This window comes from Pelmatolapia mariae, linkage group LG3_W (assembly GCF_036321145.2).
Source record: "Pelmatolapia mariae isolate MD_Pm_ZW linkage group LG3_W, Pm_UMD_F_2, whole genome shotgun sequence".
Lineage (NCBI taxonomy): Eukaryota > Metazoa > Chordata > Actinopteri > Cichliformes > Cichlidae > Pelmatolapia > Pelmatolapia mariae.
Window position 1 is genome coordinate 14,668,773 of NC_086229.1, and position 15,230 is coordinate 14,684,002.

The 15,230-nt window shown below is 43.4% G+C and overlaps 1 protein-coding gene across 2 annotated transcripts in view; it reads left to right on the plus strand.

Annotated features, from left to right (window-relative positions):
- Positions 1-512: 512 nt before the first annotated feature.
- Positions 513-15,230, plus strand: part of LOC134624238 (gastrula zinc finger protein XlCGF57.1-like) — a 120,833-nt gene continuing 106,115 nt past the window's right edge. For both annotated transcript variants that reach the window (XR_010573586.1, XM_065470073.1), the window contains exon 1: positions 513-2,099. Coding sequence is in view for 1 of the 2 variants with exons in the window: in XM_065470073.1 (XP_065326145.1) it covers positions 620-2,098 (1,479 nt within the window). In the remaining variant the exon portion in view is untranslated. The remainder of the gene's footprint in view (positions 2,100-15,230) is intronic.

A 15,230-nucleotide genomic window follows, 5' to 3' on the forward strand; every position in this document is an offset into this window, starting at 1 on the left:
GGGTTTCTACTCCACGGCCGTGTTTCATACGGGTCCACATTTCCAATGCATGCTATTTTCTGCAAGTACCGCTGCTTCGCCTCTGGACGCAATCGGTCTCTATACAGTCCATTCTCCAAAGTCGTCTGGGTCTTTACTCCACTGCTGTATTTCATATGGGTTAAAATTTGCGATGCACTCTATTTTTTTTTAAGTACCGCTGCTTCGCCTCTGGACGCAATCGGTCTCTATACTGTCCGTTTTCTATGGAGCTGCTTTTAAGCATGATTCTTCTCGACGTCGTTCCAACACAGTGTCTCTTTTGATTCGTAGACCCCGAAAATGGCGCCGCGCTCCGCGGCTTGACGTCAACTCCAAAGCCCTATACAAACAATCTGGAGACGTGTAATGTAACAAACACGTGTAATGTAACAAAATACCACTACTAAAAGGCCGGTTAGAATAATGTATTTCCCACAAATCACTGCCTCTGTTTGTATTTCTGTCACTGCAGGACCAACGTGGATCGAGAAGTCAGCGCTCTCAGGAGGCCGACAATTTTGTTGAAGAAAGAAGTGGAAGAAAAAAATACAACCGTGACGAGTTTGGGAAAGATTTTACTGTGAAAGCTTCCCTAAAAATGCATCAGGTCATCCACACCGGAGAGAGACCATTCAGCTGTGGAGACTGTGGAAAGTCTTTTACCACGTCTGGACACTTAAAAACACACCAACTAATCCACACTGGAGAGAGACCGTTCAGCTGTGACGAGTGTGGAAAGTCTTTTACCCAGTCTGGAAGCTTAAAAACACACCAACTCATCCACACTGGAGAGAGACCATTCACCTGTGAAGAGTGTGGAAAGTCTTTTACCCACTCTGGAAGCTTAAAAACACACCAACTAATCCACACTGGAGAGAGACCGTTCAGCTGTGGAGACTGTGGAAAGTCTTTTACCACGTCTGGAAGCTTAAAAACACACAAACTCATCCACAGTGGAGAGAGACCGTTCAGCTGTGGAGACTGTGGAAAGTCTTTTAGCACGTCTGGAAACTTAAAAAATCACAAACTCATCCACAGTGGAAAGAGACCGTTCAGCTGTGGAGACTGTGGAAAGTCTTTTACCAAGTCTGAAAACTTAAAAACACACAAACTCATCCACAGTGGAGAGAGACCATTCAGCTGTGACGAGTGTGGAAAGTCTTTTACCCACTCTGGAAGCTTAAAAACACACCAACTCATCCACACTGGAGAGAGACCGTTCAGCTGTGACGAGTGTGGAAAGTCTTTTATCCACTCCGGAAACTTAAAAACACACCAACTCATCCACACCAGAGAGAGACCGTTCAGCTGTGGAGACTGTGGAAAGTCTTTTACCCTCTTTGGAAACTTAAAAACACACCAACTAATCCACACTGGAGAGAGACCATTCACCTGTGACGAGTGTGGAAAGTCTTTTACGCACTCTGGAAGCTTAAAAACACACCAACTAATCCACACTGGAGAGAGACCGTTCAGCTGTGGAGACTGTGGAAAGTCTTTTGCCCACTCTGGAAGCTTAAAAAAACACCAACTCATCCACACTGGAGAGAGACCGTTCAGCTGTGACGAGTGTGGAAAGTCTTTTACCGAGTCTGGAAGCTTAAAAAAACACCAACTCATCCACACTGGAGAGAGACCGTTCAGCTGTGGAGACTGTGGAAAGTCTTTTACCGAGTCTGGAAACTTAAAATCACATCAACTCATCCACAGTGGAGTTAAAGCGTACACCTGTGATCAGTGTGGCAGAGCTTTTACTCACAGTAAGAGCTTACACAGTCATCTAGTTACCCACTCTGGAATTAAGGCGTACAGCTGTGACATTTGTGGAAAAACTTTCAGCCGGATAGGGAGCCGAAATACACACCTACGCATTCACACCAGACATGATGTGTACAGCTGTGATCAGTGTGGTAAACAGTTTACCACAAACACAGATTTACGACGTCACATGTTTACCCACACTGAGGAACGACCTTATAAATGTGACCTGTGTGAGAAGACTTTTAAATCTCCACGTTACCTGAAAGCACACCAACAGATCCACACCAGAAAGACTCTACAAGTGCAGTTACTGTGAGGTATGTATTTATATTTTTATCTTGTCAGCCCGACTGTTTGAAACAACTCTGCTCATCAAATTGTGTTAGCATGTTAGCAATTCTACTGCATGGAAAGGCAGCTCTGAATGATTATTCAGACTCTAATCACAGGTTTTTAGGGATAGTGTTTGAGAATTGTGTTATTGTTATTGTATCATTAAACTAGTATTACTTTAATGTTTTTACTCTTATCGTTTTTATAGCAGATTAATTTGAGCTGAGTGTGATAATGTAAACAGTAAAATGTAATTGGACTTTGGCAGAGATGCTCTTTATTTCAGGTGACGTTCAGGATAAAAATGTTGAAGGACTGACTTACACTGTCTTTGTGTTTTTGTTTAGAAGCAGAGCGACACAGATGGATCAAGTTCTCAACCCTGTCATCGCTGTGGGAAAGACTTTTGTTGTGACCTTTGTGGAAAAACTTTAAGTCATTGAAGGACTCTGAAAATACATCAACGTAGACACACTGGAGACAAAATGAACTACTGTAAAGAATGCGGGAGAGGCTTCACCACTTCAACGGACTTCAAACAATATGAACTCCTTCACAGTGGCGTTAAAAAGCATGTCTGCGATCAGTGTGGGTCATCCTTCATCAGTGCACGTCAGCTTGAAAAGCATAAACGAGTCCACACATGAGAGAAACCATACAAGTGCAGACACTGTGACAAAACCTTTTCACAATCATGTGATCATACTAAGCATGAACGCAGACACATGAAAGAGAACTTCATCTGTGAAAGAGTTTGAGTAATCTCAGTTCATACTCCACTCAGAAACGATTCCATGTTACAAATAAACTGTTACGTCTTGATTCCCGCTTTTACGTTAATCTTGTAAACAGTACATTTGCATAACGACTGAAACCGGCCCAATGAATGAACAATGGGTTGTGAGGTCAATTTCTTCATTATTAATATGAAAATTCTTATGAGCATTGATCAACAACCACTCGTCAATGGCCATGAGTACCATTCACAGAGTAAAAATTTGCATAATGATTATGAAGTTTACTGTTACCAATGTTCAAAAACATTTACTAAATTATCTTCTCTGTGCAAACATCAGCGTGATGCAGGACTGAAATCATTGCCATCTCTGGATCACAGTGAATCTGCAGAGACAGAAAGATCCTCTTCTGGTTTCAGGATCAGACTTAAACCCTTGAGATCAGGCTCCACCGAGTTCAGGTGGAGTCTTCTGTAAAGATCTGATGAGGCAGCTATGAATGAAAATGTGCCTCTTGTTACATTTTAAGCTTTCTAAACTGTTCTACTGCAGTGTTTGTGTTGAGTGGTTCGCTTTGTTCCAGCAGTTTGATTAAGAAATCTGTTTCCTGTTATATTTTTATTGAATGCATTGATCCATGTGTTCTGCAGGTTTTGTTTCAGCTTGTTTGTGTAATGAAATCCTGCAACAATTAAACCAAAATTTTATATGTTAAATAAAGAAATGGTTTACTGACAAAGAGTTTGAGCCGTGATGTTATTTCCTGTATATCAGAGCAACACCTGAAGTAACCAGTGTTTAAAGTCAGAGTCAAATTTTGTGTCAGCATGACCTTGTGAAAACTTCTTGGCGATGCTTCACTACGTTATCTGCTAACTGTTAGGGTGTAGAAGGACGAAACTCCCAGGGTGACCAGTGGCAGGAGCTTCCTGATGCAGAGAGTTGAGTGTGGGGGATATAAAAGAGAAGCTGAGGCATCCCAAGGTTAAAGCTGGCATAACTGAACTTTAATGTTTGATGTGTGTTTTGGCTCTCCTGCGCACAGTAATTAATAGCTTGAACACAGCAGAGCTTGATATAAAGACCTGGGTGACAACTAACTTTATGCTGCTGATTATACTTTGCCCTAAAATACCTAGAAATATGGTATCTAACCAGATACTTGCTCTGGATGGCATTACCTTGGCCTCCAGTAACACCTTGGAGTAATATTTGACCAGGACATTAAACAAATATTTAGGGCTCTGTGATGAACCAAGTTGAAAAATCAGGAGTCACAAGAATTATTAGAAAAACAAAGTTTTCATTCATTTAACCCAAATATTATATTTACAAAAGTAATTAATGTTAAGCTCATAAAAAATGTCAAAGAAACAAAACTGAACTCAGGCAAAGAACTGCAAACTTAACAAACCAAATGACTGCACAAAGAAACATAACTGACCTAAACAAACATAACTGACCTAAACATGAAATGGCACAGAAGGGTAAATATATTGTCTGATCAGACCACTATGACACACGAGGAGTTTTTCCTTTCCAGTCACCTTTCTCACTCACTATGTGTTAATAGACCTCTCTGCATTGAATCATATCTGTTATTAATCTCTGTCTCTCTTCCACAGCATGTCTTTATCCTGTTTTCCTTCGCTCACCCCAACCGGTCGCAGCAGATGGCCCCGCCCCTCCCTGAGCCTGGTTCTGCTGGAGGTTTCTTCCTGTTAAAAGCGAGTTTTTCCTTCCCACTGTCGCCAAAGTGCTTGCTCATAGGGGGTCTATGACTGTTGGGCTTTTCTCTGTATCTACTGTACAATATAAAGCGCCTTGAGGCTACTTTTCTTGTGATTTGGCGCTATATAGATATAATTGAATTGAATTGAATTGGTTCTTTAGTATTTCTAAAGGGTTAAACTGCGTCCTCACATCTGCTTCGTGAATATGAAGGGTTGTAGTGGGAGAAGGTGGTGTGAAATCCTCATAGCTGTGAAGTGAGGAGGTTGTTCCTGTGGGTGAAGTCTTTCATAGCATCTGTTGTGGGGGGAGTGGGGAAGGTGGGGGGATGGGGTTGCTGTTGCTGGGGGTGGCTGTAGCTCAGGAGGTAGAGCAGGTCACCTACTGATCGCAAGGAGGTTCGATCCCAGGCTCCTCCAGTCTGCATGCCAAGTATCCTTGGGCGAGATACTAACGCCAAGTTGCTCTCCGATGCATCCATCGGAGTATGAATGTGTGTGAGTGTAGTGAGAAAGCACTCAGTATAGAGGTATTGCTGGTGAGAATGGGTGTGACTGGGTGAATGTGGCGTGTTGTATAGAGTGCTTTGAGTACTCCGGGAGAGTAGAAAAGTTCTCTATAAGAATCAGTCCATTTACCATTACCATGAGTGACCAAAGTGCCTCTATTGTTGGGGAATTCTCTATTGAGTTGTGAAAGCTGCTTGATGTCTCATCAAACCGGCAGTAAAAGTCGTTGAGGGCGTTGGCCAACAGTGGAGTGGGGCCGTGTGCTTCCTGAAGTGAAAATCTGGCATTTAATCAGCTGTGAGCGAGTCTTTCCCAGTGCCTGCCCCCAGGCCCTGGCTGCAGCTCGGAGCTGGGAGAAGGCGAAACAAGTGAGCCGCATGGAACTATTTCAAAGTGAACGAAGACGCGAAAACAAAGGCGGACTGCATATAGTGCTCAGCTCAGCAAACAGTTATCCTTTGTCCTCCCTGTTGAACCTGATGTGAGGAATCTGACTTTAAGGACACCTGCAAACCCATTAATCTGACTTTGTACTTAAACCATTCTGGTCATGTGATCATGTGGTTTGTACGAACGCTCCTCTTCCTCAGAGGATCCACCTGTGCTTCCTCTCCTCTCTCCTCCACCTGTTACAGTGAGGGAATGTCCTCCATGATGGAGGAGCTGCTGGAAAGTGCTGAGAGTTTCCTCAAGAGTGAGACCTCTGTCACAGTTCAGAGGATCTACGGCAGCAGAGACCTTCATGGACACTAAAAGTCTCAAACACACAACAACAACATCACACTGACTCCACTCTGACATCACTGATCAATAATCAAAGAACACACAGATCAAACTGATTGATCAGCCATCAGAGGAGTCGGATCAATGGAGCTGCTTCTGTTCCTGATGTCCCCTGTTTGATCCTGGACCTGAACTCTCCCTGCAGAGAAGACACAAGACAGTCAGACACACACAAACACACAAATATCATCTGTGACAACTGACAACACAGTCAGACAGGAACTAAGAAACAAACAAGCAAACCTTTGACTATGAGCTGCACTTTTTTGTATCTGCTGGTTTTCCCGTAGACTTTACATCTGTATGTCCCACTGTCTCTCTCTGTGGGACGTTTCAGGGTCAGACTGAGGTCTCCAGTTTTCAGCGGGTTGTTATTCATCTCTGTTCGGTACCTGTAAACCTCGTCCTGCTCTCCAGCCTGGTCTGAAAAAACGTAGACCTTCCTGTCATGAATGTCCCACCACACCACTTTAGCATCTGTAGGCAGGTCTTTTGTGGTTTGAAAGGGCAGCTGGACAGACTCCGCCCCCTCCTTCACCTGCACCTGACAGACTGAGAGGAAAACAAACAACATAATCTGTGAGGGAAATTTTCTTTTGGAGTTTACTCTGTTTTTCTTCCCGCTCATATGAGATTAATAAAGCTTGGACTTTACTGCCTGTCCATGTCTCTGTGTTTTGTTCCATTGTTCACAGCTGATGGTTATGTGGATGCACAGTTCCTCTTCTGCTTATCATGCCTATGGTGTTTCAAAATGTTCAGTTTTGGAGACTCTTACTATTTCTGTTATATCCGTTCTCTCTTCACCAGATTTCAGGCACTTTGACATTACTTGTTACCACAATGCAGATGACATTCAGTTGTACATCTGTTTTTTTGAAGTCCCAAGATTTTTCTTTTTTTTTTTCTTTTTTTTTTTGTCTGACCCATTTGGTTCATCAGCCGTCAGAATTGTTGTCTGAAGACCAACAAGGATACCCAATGGATTTATTTTGCCAAATGGATCATCATGGCATTGGCTTATTTGTCCATTTGATCGACCTTTGTTTTTATTATTTATTTTATCTTATTTTCAGTTGTTACAGACAGGACAGACATGAGTGGGGGATAGGAAAAGGAGAAAAACAGGAACGAAAAGAAAAACAGAAGAGAAGAGGGACAGTGAGAAAGGGAAAAAATATCTCCTGGATCACCTGTTGAGAGAGAAAGAATAGAAAACAAGCAAAAAAAAAAAGAGCAACATACTAAACACAACACCATCGCATTAATCTAGCTAAGTGTAAACAGCATCCGTGCCACCCTCATGGGAAGGGCTGAGGAGATCCCCAGACGAGGGGTCACCCAGTAGCCACGGAGCAGAAGCCAGAGGGGGCTGCACTGGCGTGCCCGCCGGCTCTGCCGGCAGCCAGCTGTGCCAGAATGAACCGAGCCGCAGGTCCAGCGGCCGGAGGCCCGAGGGCCCCCCGCGCCCTGGAAGAGGCCCGACCGAGCAACAGGCACCAGGCCCCACCAAGTAGCCACCGGGAGTGAGCTGGTACATCCTTGAGCGCCCAGCCCCGGACACCAACAACCACCAATGCACCAACCCCTGAGGGCATCAGTCACCGGCAGGGAGTGTGGTGAGGGGAGATAGGCCTCCACACTTTGAAGGGCCTGGGTGTTCCCAGGGAGGTGGAGTCTAAGACCCGACCTGACATATAGACACAGACAAACAGGCACACACAGATACAAACATGCATTCCCACACTCATGCACACATATACAAACACTCAGCACAGTATAGATATAAATGGACATGTACACACAATCACACTCCCCAAACATACTCTATGCCCCGGGTCCAGGTACCCTCGCCCCCAGAGGGGGAAACGGCACCCAGACCCAAGAGATGTTACCCTTTCCCCCGGGTTGGAGGCAAGCAGACTGCCCCAGGCTCCGCAGCAGCAGGGAGGCCAATAGGACAGCCAACACCTCCTCCCAGCCCCCCGCGCCGATGGCTAGCAGAGAACGGAGGTGTGTGAAGACCGCATACGTCCCTCCTCCCGCTCATGTGTAGTGTTGCTGCGTGTTGTTCTAAAGTGCATTTAAAACAGGGGAGGGCATGGTGCTGCTGCCAGAGAGCAGCAGGTGTTAGCACGGCCCCTCCCGAGAACCCTCAATGTCTACATGGATTTAAAATTGAGAGGTGGGCACCAGTGCCAGAGGTAGTAAGTGTAACATATATGTATATATATATATATATATATGTATATATACATATATATATATATATATATGTATATATACATATATATATATATATGTGTATATATACATATATATATATATATGTGTATATATACATATATATATATATGTGTATATACATATATATATATATGTGTATACATATATATATGTGTATACATATATATATGTGTATACATATATATATGTGTATATATATATATATATATATATATATATATATATATATATATATACATATATATATATATATATATACATATATATATTCAACTGGCAGGATGGAACAACCTCCCTGCCAGTTGAAGAGCCCCCCAGTTAGCTCAACATGTTTCTAAAGTTAAAGATGTGGAATTGATGCTTAGACCATTAAAAGCAGGATTGCTGAGAATTTTCTCCAATTTAATAAAGACAAAGCACAAACAGAGTTCAAACTAAGGTAATGCAAATGATATTGTAACTCCCTTTTCCACATTTACTAATTTTTTTAATCAGGAAACTTTTGTTGACTTTTGATGCTTTTAGTTTGGGTAAATCTGGTTCGCTCTTGCTTTTTCACTTAAGAAAGATTTCCAAGTAGAGTTTCTTTGTGTTGTGAGTCCTTGTGTATTTGTTGTTGTACAACCTCCCTGGGATGTCTGCAGATCAGCTTCAGAGTTCACTTTAAGATTGTGCTCTGACAGTTTCTCCTTCAGCTTCATGCTGATCGATTTCCAAACTGTTGCTGATCAGTGAGATCAATCTTTCCTAACTCACCAGGAGGATAAAGTATGGCGATGAATTAGTGTTAAAAGGGTGATATGTCCAAATTATGTACAGCACATGTGAAAAACAAAGTATTATCTGACCTCTAACTTTAAGCTCCACCTGTTTCTTCATCAGGGTGTTTCCCTGTCCGTTGTAGACGGTGCAGGTGTAGGTCTTTCCATCCCAGTCAGTGGGGTATGTCAGGGTCAGACTGAGGTCTCCAGTTGTCAGCGGGTTGTTTTTCATCTGTGTTCGATTTTTGTAAAACTCAAATTGTTCTTCAAGGTTGTCAGGTCTGTTCTGCCATATGTGAACCTTCCTGTGTGAACTGTCCGTCCACTCCACTTTAGCGTCTTCGGGCAGATTAACTGTGGCTTTGCAGGGCAGCTGGACAGACTCTACACCTGAATCCACCACCTCCACCTGGGGGACTGAAAAGACAACAGAGCACTGAGCACAATAAGCATTGCACTGAATAAGTTAAATATTTGTAGTTAAAACATGTTTAACTGATTCCTTTGAAGTTGCCTTTGATGTCCAATCAGCAGCAGAGTTGTTTCCTAAAGAACTCAGTGTTATCTTTGAAAGACAATGCTACTGCACTTATTATCAGAGAGGTGTCCTATGACACAAGATCAACATATCCAGACTAGACTGCTAGCTGGATCAACAAAGGTAAAAAGCTATCTTTTTTATCTTTTATCTATTTAAGCTATCTCATCCAACTTGCTACTGATCAATAAGTTCTATTTGTTTCACTTCACTGAGAACCTTTATTGGTTTGGGGGGTAAAGTATGGAGTTAAATTAGTGTGTAAAAGGCCACAAATGTGCATTATATGAAATACACATGGAATCTAAGTATACACAGATAACAGACCTTTGACAATGAGCTCCACTTCCTTCTTCATCTTCATGCTGCTTTGATTTCCTTCCCGGATGCAAACTGAGCAGGTGTAGGTGTTTGTGTCTTTGTCTGTGGGGTATTTCAGGGTCAGACTGAGGTCTCCAGGTTTTAGCAGCTTCCTCTTCATCGCTGTTCGGTCTCTGTAAACCTGGTCCTGTTCTTCAACCTGGTCAGACACGTAGACCTTCCTGTTGGAAATGGAATTGTCTGTCCACTCCACTTTAGCGTCTTTAGGCACGTGAACTCTGATCTTGCAGGGCAGCTTGACAGACTCCACCCCTGAATCCACCACCACCTTGTAACCTGAGGGGACAACAAAGCACAACATTAACTGTACAGACATCAGCAGCAGCTGTGATGGTCACATGACCTCCCTGTCCCCTCCTTGTCTTCTAGTCTCAGTCAGATTGTGTCTCAGTTTGTTCCTGATGTGTTCCTGACTCGTTCTTTGGTAACTAGTCTGCAGCGTCCTGTAAAGTGCTGCAGACATGTTGGATGAAGAGCAGAAGCACAGACAGACTGAGCCTCAGCCTGGGGCTGATGAAAACTGTGCCTAGAGGACTACTCAGGATTTCTGGGTTTTCATTAGAGGAAGGAAAGAAGACCGTAAACATACACGGCGGATTTAGTGGCATTTTGATCATTTTTATTTCATTAATAACAGTTGCTGGGCACAGACAGTGACACACACACAGAGCTGCACCTCTCCCACTGCCAGCTCAACATAATAACAACAACAACAACATTGTTAACCAAAACTCTGAACTTATAAGCCGGCGAACTGTGATTGCAGATGCAGCGCAGGTGCGTCCATCGCACCTGGAGCAGCATCTCAAACCATGCCCCGCCACACATCCGCGTATCCAGCGGCGCCGGTGATGAGGTGGGTCTGGGGTCACCTGCGTCTCCAATGGCAACCCCGGAGCTGGACGGGGGCCACCCATGCAGCAAGCAGCGGCGCAGCAGGTATGGCCCGAGGATCATGAGTGTGTCTTCAGGCGTCCAACATGCCGGACTACAGCACACACCAGGTGGAGGTGAGGCCGGTCTGCTCAGTCCGCTACGCTACAACGCTACATCTATCACTACAGCCGTCTTCTTCAGTTTTACGACCCGGCTCAAACGCCGCAACATAAAAAAAAAAGATGAATACCAGAGTGTTAGCGAGTTTTATCTTAAACCAGAATACCAGGTTGGCTAAAATGGCTGGTGCGACCAAGGCAAAGACAAGTGAGCTTCCAAGAAGGTGTGGCCAATTAGCACCAGCTGAAAACATTGAGGAGATTAGGGGCTGCAGAGGGATCGTAACATTCAGTTTGTTACCCATCACCAGCTCGTCCGTATGTATCTGGAAGTCCCACAGTACCTTAGCTCGGTCATTCTCCACCACCATTGGGGGCGTCTCCCATTTTGACCTCGGCACTTCCAGGCCGTATTCGGCACAGATGATTCTGTACACTATGCCGGCCACTTGGTTATGGTGTTCCATGTATGCCTTGCCTGCTAGCATCTTGCACTCTGCTGTTTTGTGCACCTAGGGTCTTGCCCGGTGTGACAGACCCCAGCCTCTATGGATCTTGTGCTCAGAGATTGTTCCTGTGCTGCCATGATTAAGGCCTCGTGCTCTCTTTCAGTACAACTTTTTTCAGGCACTGGTAGGATTTCTGGATGTCAGCCACCTCCTGTATCTGCCGGTGGGACATACCATACAGGGGCCTGTCCTTCCATGATGGTTCCTCCTCTTTCTTAGGGTTTCTGCTGCCTGATATTAACTTGCGGTTGATTGGGGCCATCTTCCTGATGTAATCGTGGATGTTCGTTGTCTCATCCTGGACCGTGGTGGTAATACTCACCAGTCCCCAGCCTCCTTCCTTCGGCTTACATACAGCCTCAGGGTGCTTCACTTGGGGGGGGGGGGGGACCCTCCATCCATTGTAAGGAGCTACCTTGTCTTGATGTCAGTGGCTTCTATCTCCTCCTTTGGCCAACTTATTATCCCAGCAGTGTCTTATTCTTACTGTTCAGCTGACTCCTCAGGATTTCCCTGCAGGTACTTGGTGGTTGCAGCTTTTCTAGCAGCCTCTTCATGGTTCCCATTCGCCTGCGGGATCCCCAGGTACTTGTAACTGTCTTCTATGTCTGCAATGTTGCCTTCTGGTAGTTCGATCCCCTCAGTTCTTTTTTTTTTTTTTTTTTTTTTTTTTTGTCTGTCCCATTTGGTTCTTTAGCCGTCAGAATTGTTGTCTGAAGACCAACAAGGATACCAAATGGATTTATTTTGCCAAATGGATCATCATGGCATTGCTGCATTGGTCCATTTGATCAACTTTTGTTGTTATTATTTATTTTATTTTCAGTTGTTACAGATGGGACAGACATGACTGGGAGATAGGAAAGGGAGAAAGAAAGAGAGGAAAGAAAAGAAAAACAGAAGGGAAAAGGGACAGTGAGAAAGGGCACTTACAAAGACAAGAAAAAAAAATCTCCTGATCACCTGTTGAGAGAAAAAGAAGAGAAAACAAGCAAAAAAAACAAAGCAACATACTAAACACAACACCATCACGTTAATCTAGCTAAGTGTAAACAGCAATAAATACTAAATATTGAATGTTGTTGTGCAGCACAGACAGTGCACAAGGTGCTTTGAAGTAGCAGCTAAGAAAGGTGTAGTTTATGTCTACGAGCAGTGAACACCCGTGTGCACACCTGTGTGGATCAGCGCGCTTGTATACAGAAGGTTTCCCCATGTAACGGTGTGCTAGAGGGTGTGGAGGGCCATAGCCCCGTCCCCCAGGGCATGAAGCAGACATGGAGGAGATCCAGGCTCCAGACATCCAGAAATCCCCTCAGTTCTGACTACCTTCACTCCCTTTGTCCTCACCCGACAACATTTCTCCAGTCCGAACGACATTACGATGTCATTGCTGTATATCCTGGTGGTGTGGATCAGTGAATCGATGTCTCGTTCACTCTTGGCATGCAGCTTGATGTAATCCATGTACAGAAGGGTGACTGACAACTGCTCTGTTCCGTAGTCGGTATCCATAGCCAGTTTTGTCAGTGATCTTGTTGAGGGGGTTCAGGCCTATGCAGAACAGCAGTAGGGACAGAGCATCTCCTTGGTAGATCCCGCACTTGATGGTGACTGGTGCTATGAGCTTGAAGTTGGCCTCTAGTATTGTACACCACATCCATTGAGTTGCTGATGAAGGCTCTGAGGGTCCTGTTGATCTTGTATAGTTCTTGCCATTCCAAGATTCGGGTGTTGGGCATTGAGTCATAAGCCTTCTTGTAACCAATCCAGGCAGTGCACAGGTCTTGCAGTCTCGGCTGACTGCTCAGTCTACCAGTAGCTGGTCTTTTGCATCTCTGGTATTCTTGCCCATCCCTTTCTGTGTCCCATTCATGTATTCAACCATGTTCCCTGTCATCTTAGCCACTATGATGCCTGACAGGAGCTCCCATGAGGTACTGAGGCAGGTTATTGGCCACTAGTTGGATGTGACCAGTCCCTTCTGGGGGTCTTTGAGGATCAGGACTGTCCAGCCTTCGGTTAACCATTCTCAGTGTCTCTCATTGACTAGAAGTTGGTTCATTTGTGCTGCCAGATGCTCATGGAGTGCAGTCAGGTTCTTCAGGCAGTAGGCTTGAACCATGTCAGGGCCTGGTGCTGTCCAACTCTCCATACTGGAGAACCGTTCTTGGATGTCTGCAGCTGTGATGGTTACTGGACCCTGTTCAGGGAGGTTGCTGTGGTCTGCTTGCATCGTTCTCCCATATGCTCTTCCAGAGTTGCTCCTTGGTGGTGCTCAGTGGTGAGTGGGGGGGTGGCTTACTGGGCTTAAGCCCGGGTTGTTTTTTTCAGAAGCCCAGGGTCTTTTGGAGTGTAATTGTTTCATAGTTAGATGCCTGGCTGACAACTGTATAAAACAAAAAAACTACACACAATATTCGAAGCACATAGTGCACACTGTGGGAATTTACGACGTAAATCCCCCCTAATATTGGTATGATCCAAGCTCAGCGACTGAGCTAGGGAGCAGGGCAGCTGCTGCCTGTTGGTGAAACAGAGCCAGGCGCAGACAGAGGAGAATTGAAGTTTTACCAGGTACCAAAGCAAATCATTCGTACTGTACAAATAATGTAAATATGACGGTTTATCACGAAAGATTGATATCAAACTGATCACTTGACCCATATTACGTTACTTGCTCTTCGAGTGAATCAACAAATGACAAAATGAAAAGCCGAACAACAACAATGCTGTTTCTTTAGAGAGTCTTAGCTTACATGTGTTTATTTCATATTTTCAGTTGTTACCCTCCACGGCTAAATAAATCTGTTTCAGTAATGCACTGATATACAAGAATGGACATAAGGGGCTTATTTCAAAGAAAAAACTCAAGTAGATGTTATTTTATAATTATGCTTAGTATGTTTTTCAGTATATTTCTATGCAAAACAAGAGGAATTTCAATACACAGCAGTTTATTCACAATTTAAACCAGATATTTACATACACTTTATGAAAAAAACACAAGAACATTTTTTACTGTACAACATCAATTTAGAGTAAACTTGTTTTGGATAAATACATATTGAAATATCTTTTGAATTAGTTAAATGACAGAATACAGAGAGACAGAGCTGTCTATTTTTATCACTTTCATTAAATGTAGGAGTACATACACACTAAGTTTATTGTTAATTAATAACAAAACTCCAGAAGATTCTATTCTGAGCTGAAGAAGCTTCTGATAGGTTAGTAGAGTCCATGTGAGTAAATTGGTGGCACACCTGGGGATGCATATAAGGCAAAACACAGAGCCTGTTTCTGTGACATGGGAAAATCAAGAGATGTCAACCAAAACACCAGGAAAAGATTGTGGAGCTCCATAAGTGTGGCTCAATTTTAATACAATTTGGTGCCATTTGCAATTAAGAAATACAGATAGTTTCTCTCTTTACTCTTAAAGTTAACAAATGTTTTTATATTGTAAAAAAATAAACATTTAGTTTGATTTGATGTTACAATTAAAAAAGTGTTTGTGTTTTTATCTGAAGAGTGTGTAAATATCTGGTTTCAACTGTATATTTGATGATTGTCAGCACAAAGTTGATGAGAGAGGAGCAGAACAGAGATGAACAAGAGCAGGTGAGTGAGACATGTTAGTCAAATGGTTGTTTTACCAAAAGTATCACCGTATCATAGGTACTTATGTATCTCGTACCTAGTGTTTCTTTTTAGGTTTGTTATTTTTCAAGTTATATATTTTTTAAGTTATGCAGACTTATTTGCACAACAAGGCTAAATAATTATATAAACTTTTCTGAATCTAAATAGTGGACTTTGGTAGAATTAAAAAAAATAAGTGTAGTGCAGGTCTGTGATGATTTTCAGTGCTACTATCATCTAGTTCTGATTCTGGTTCTGTCTTGGTTAAATTCTAAGTAG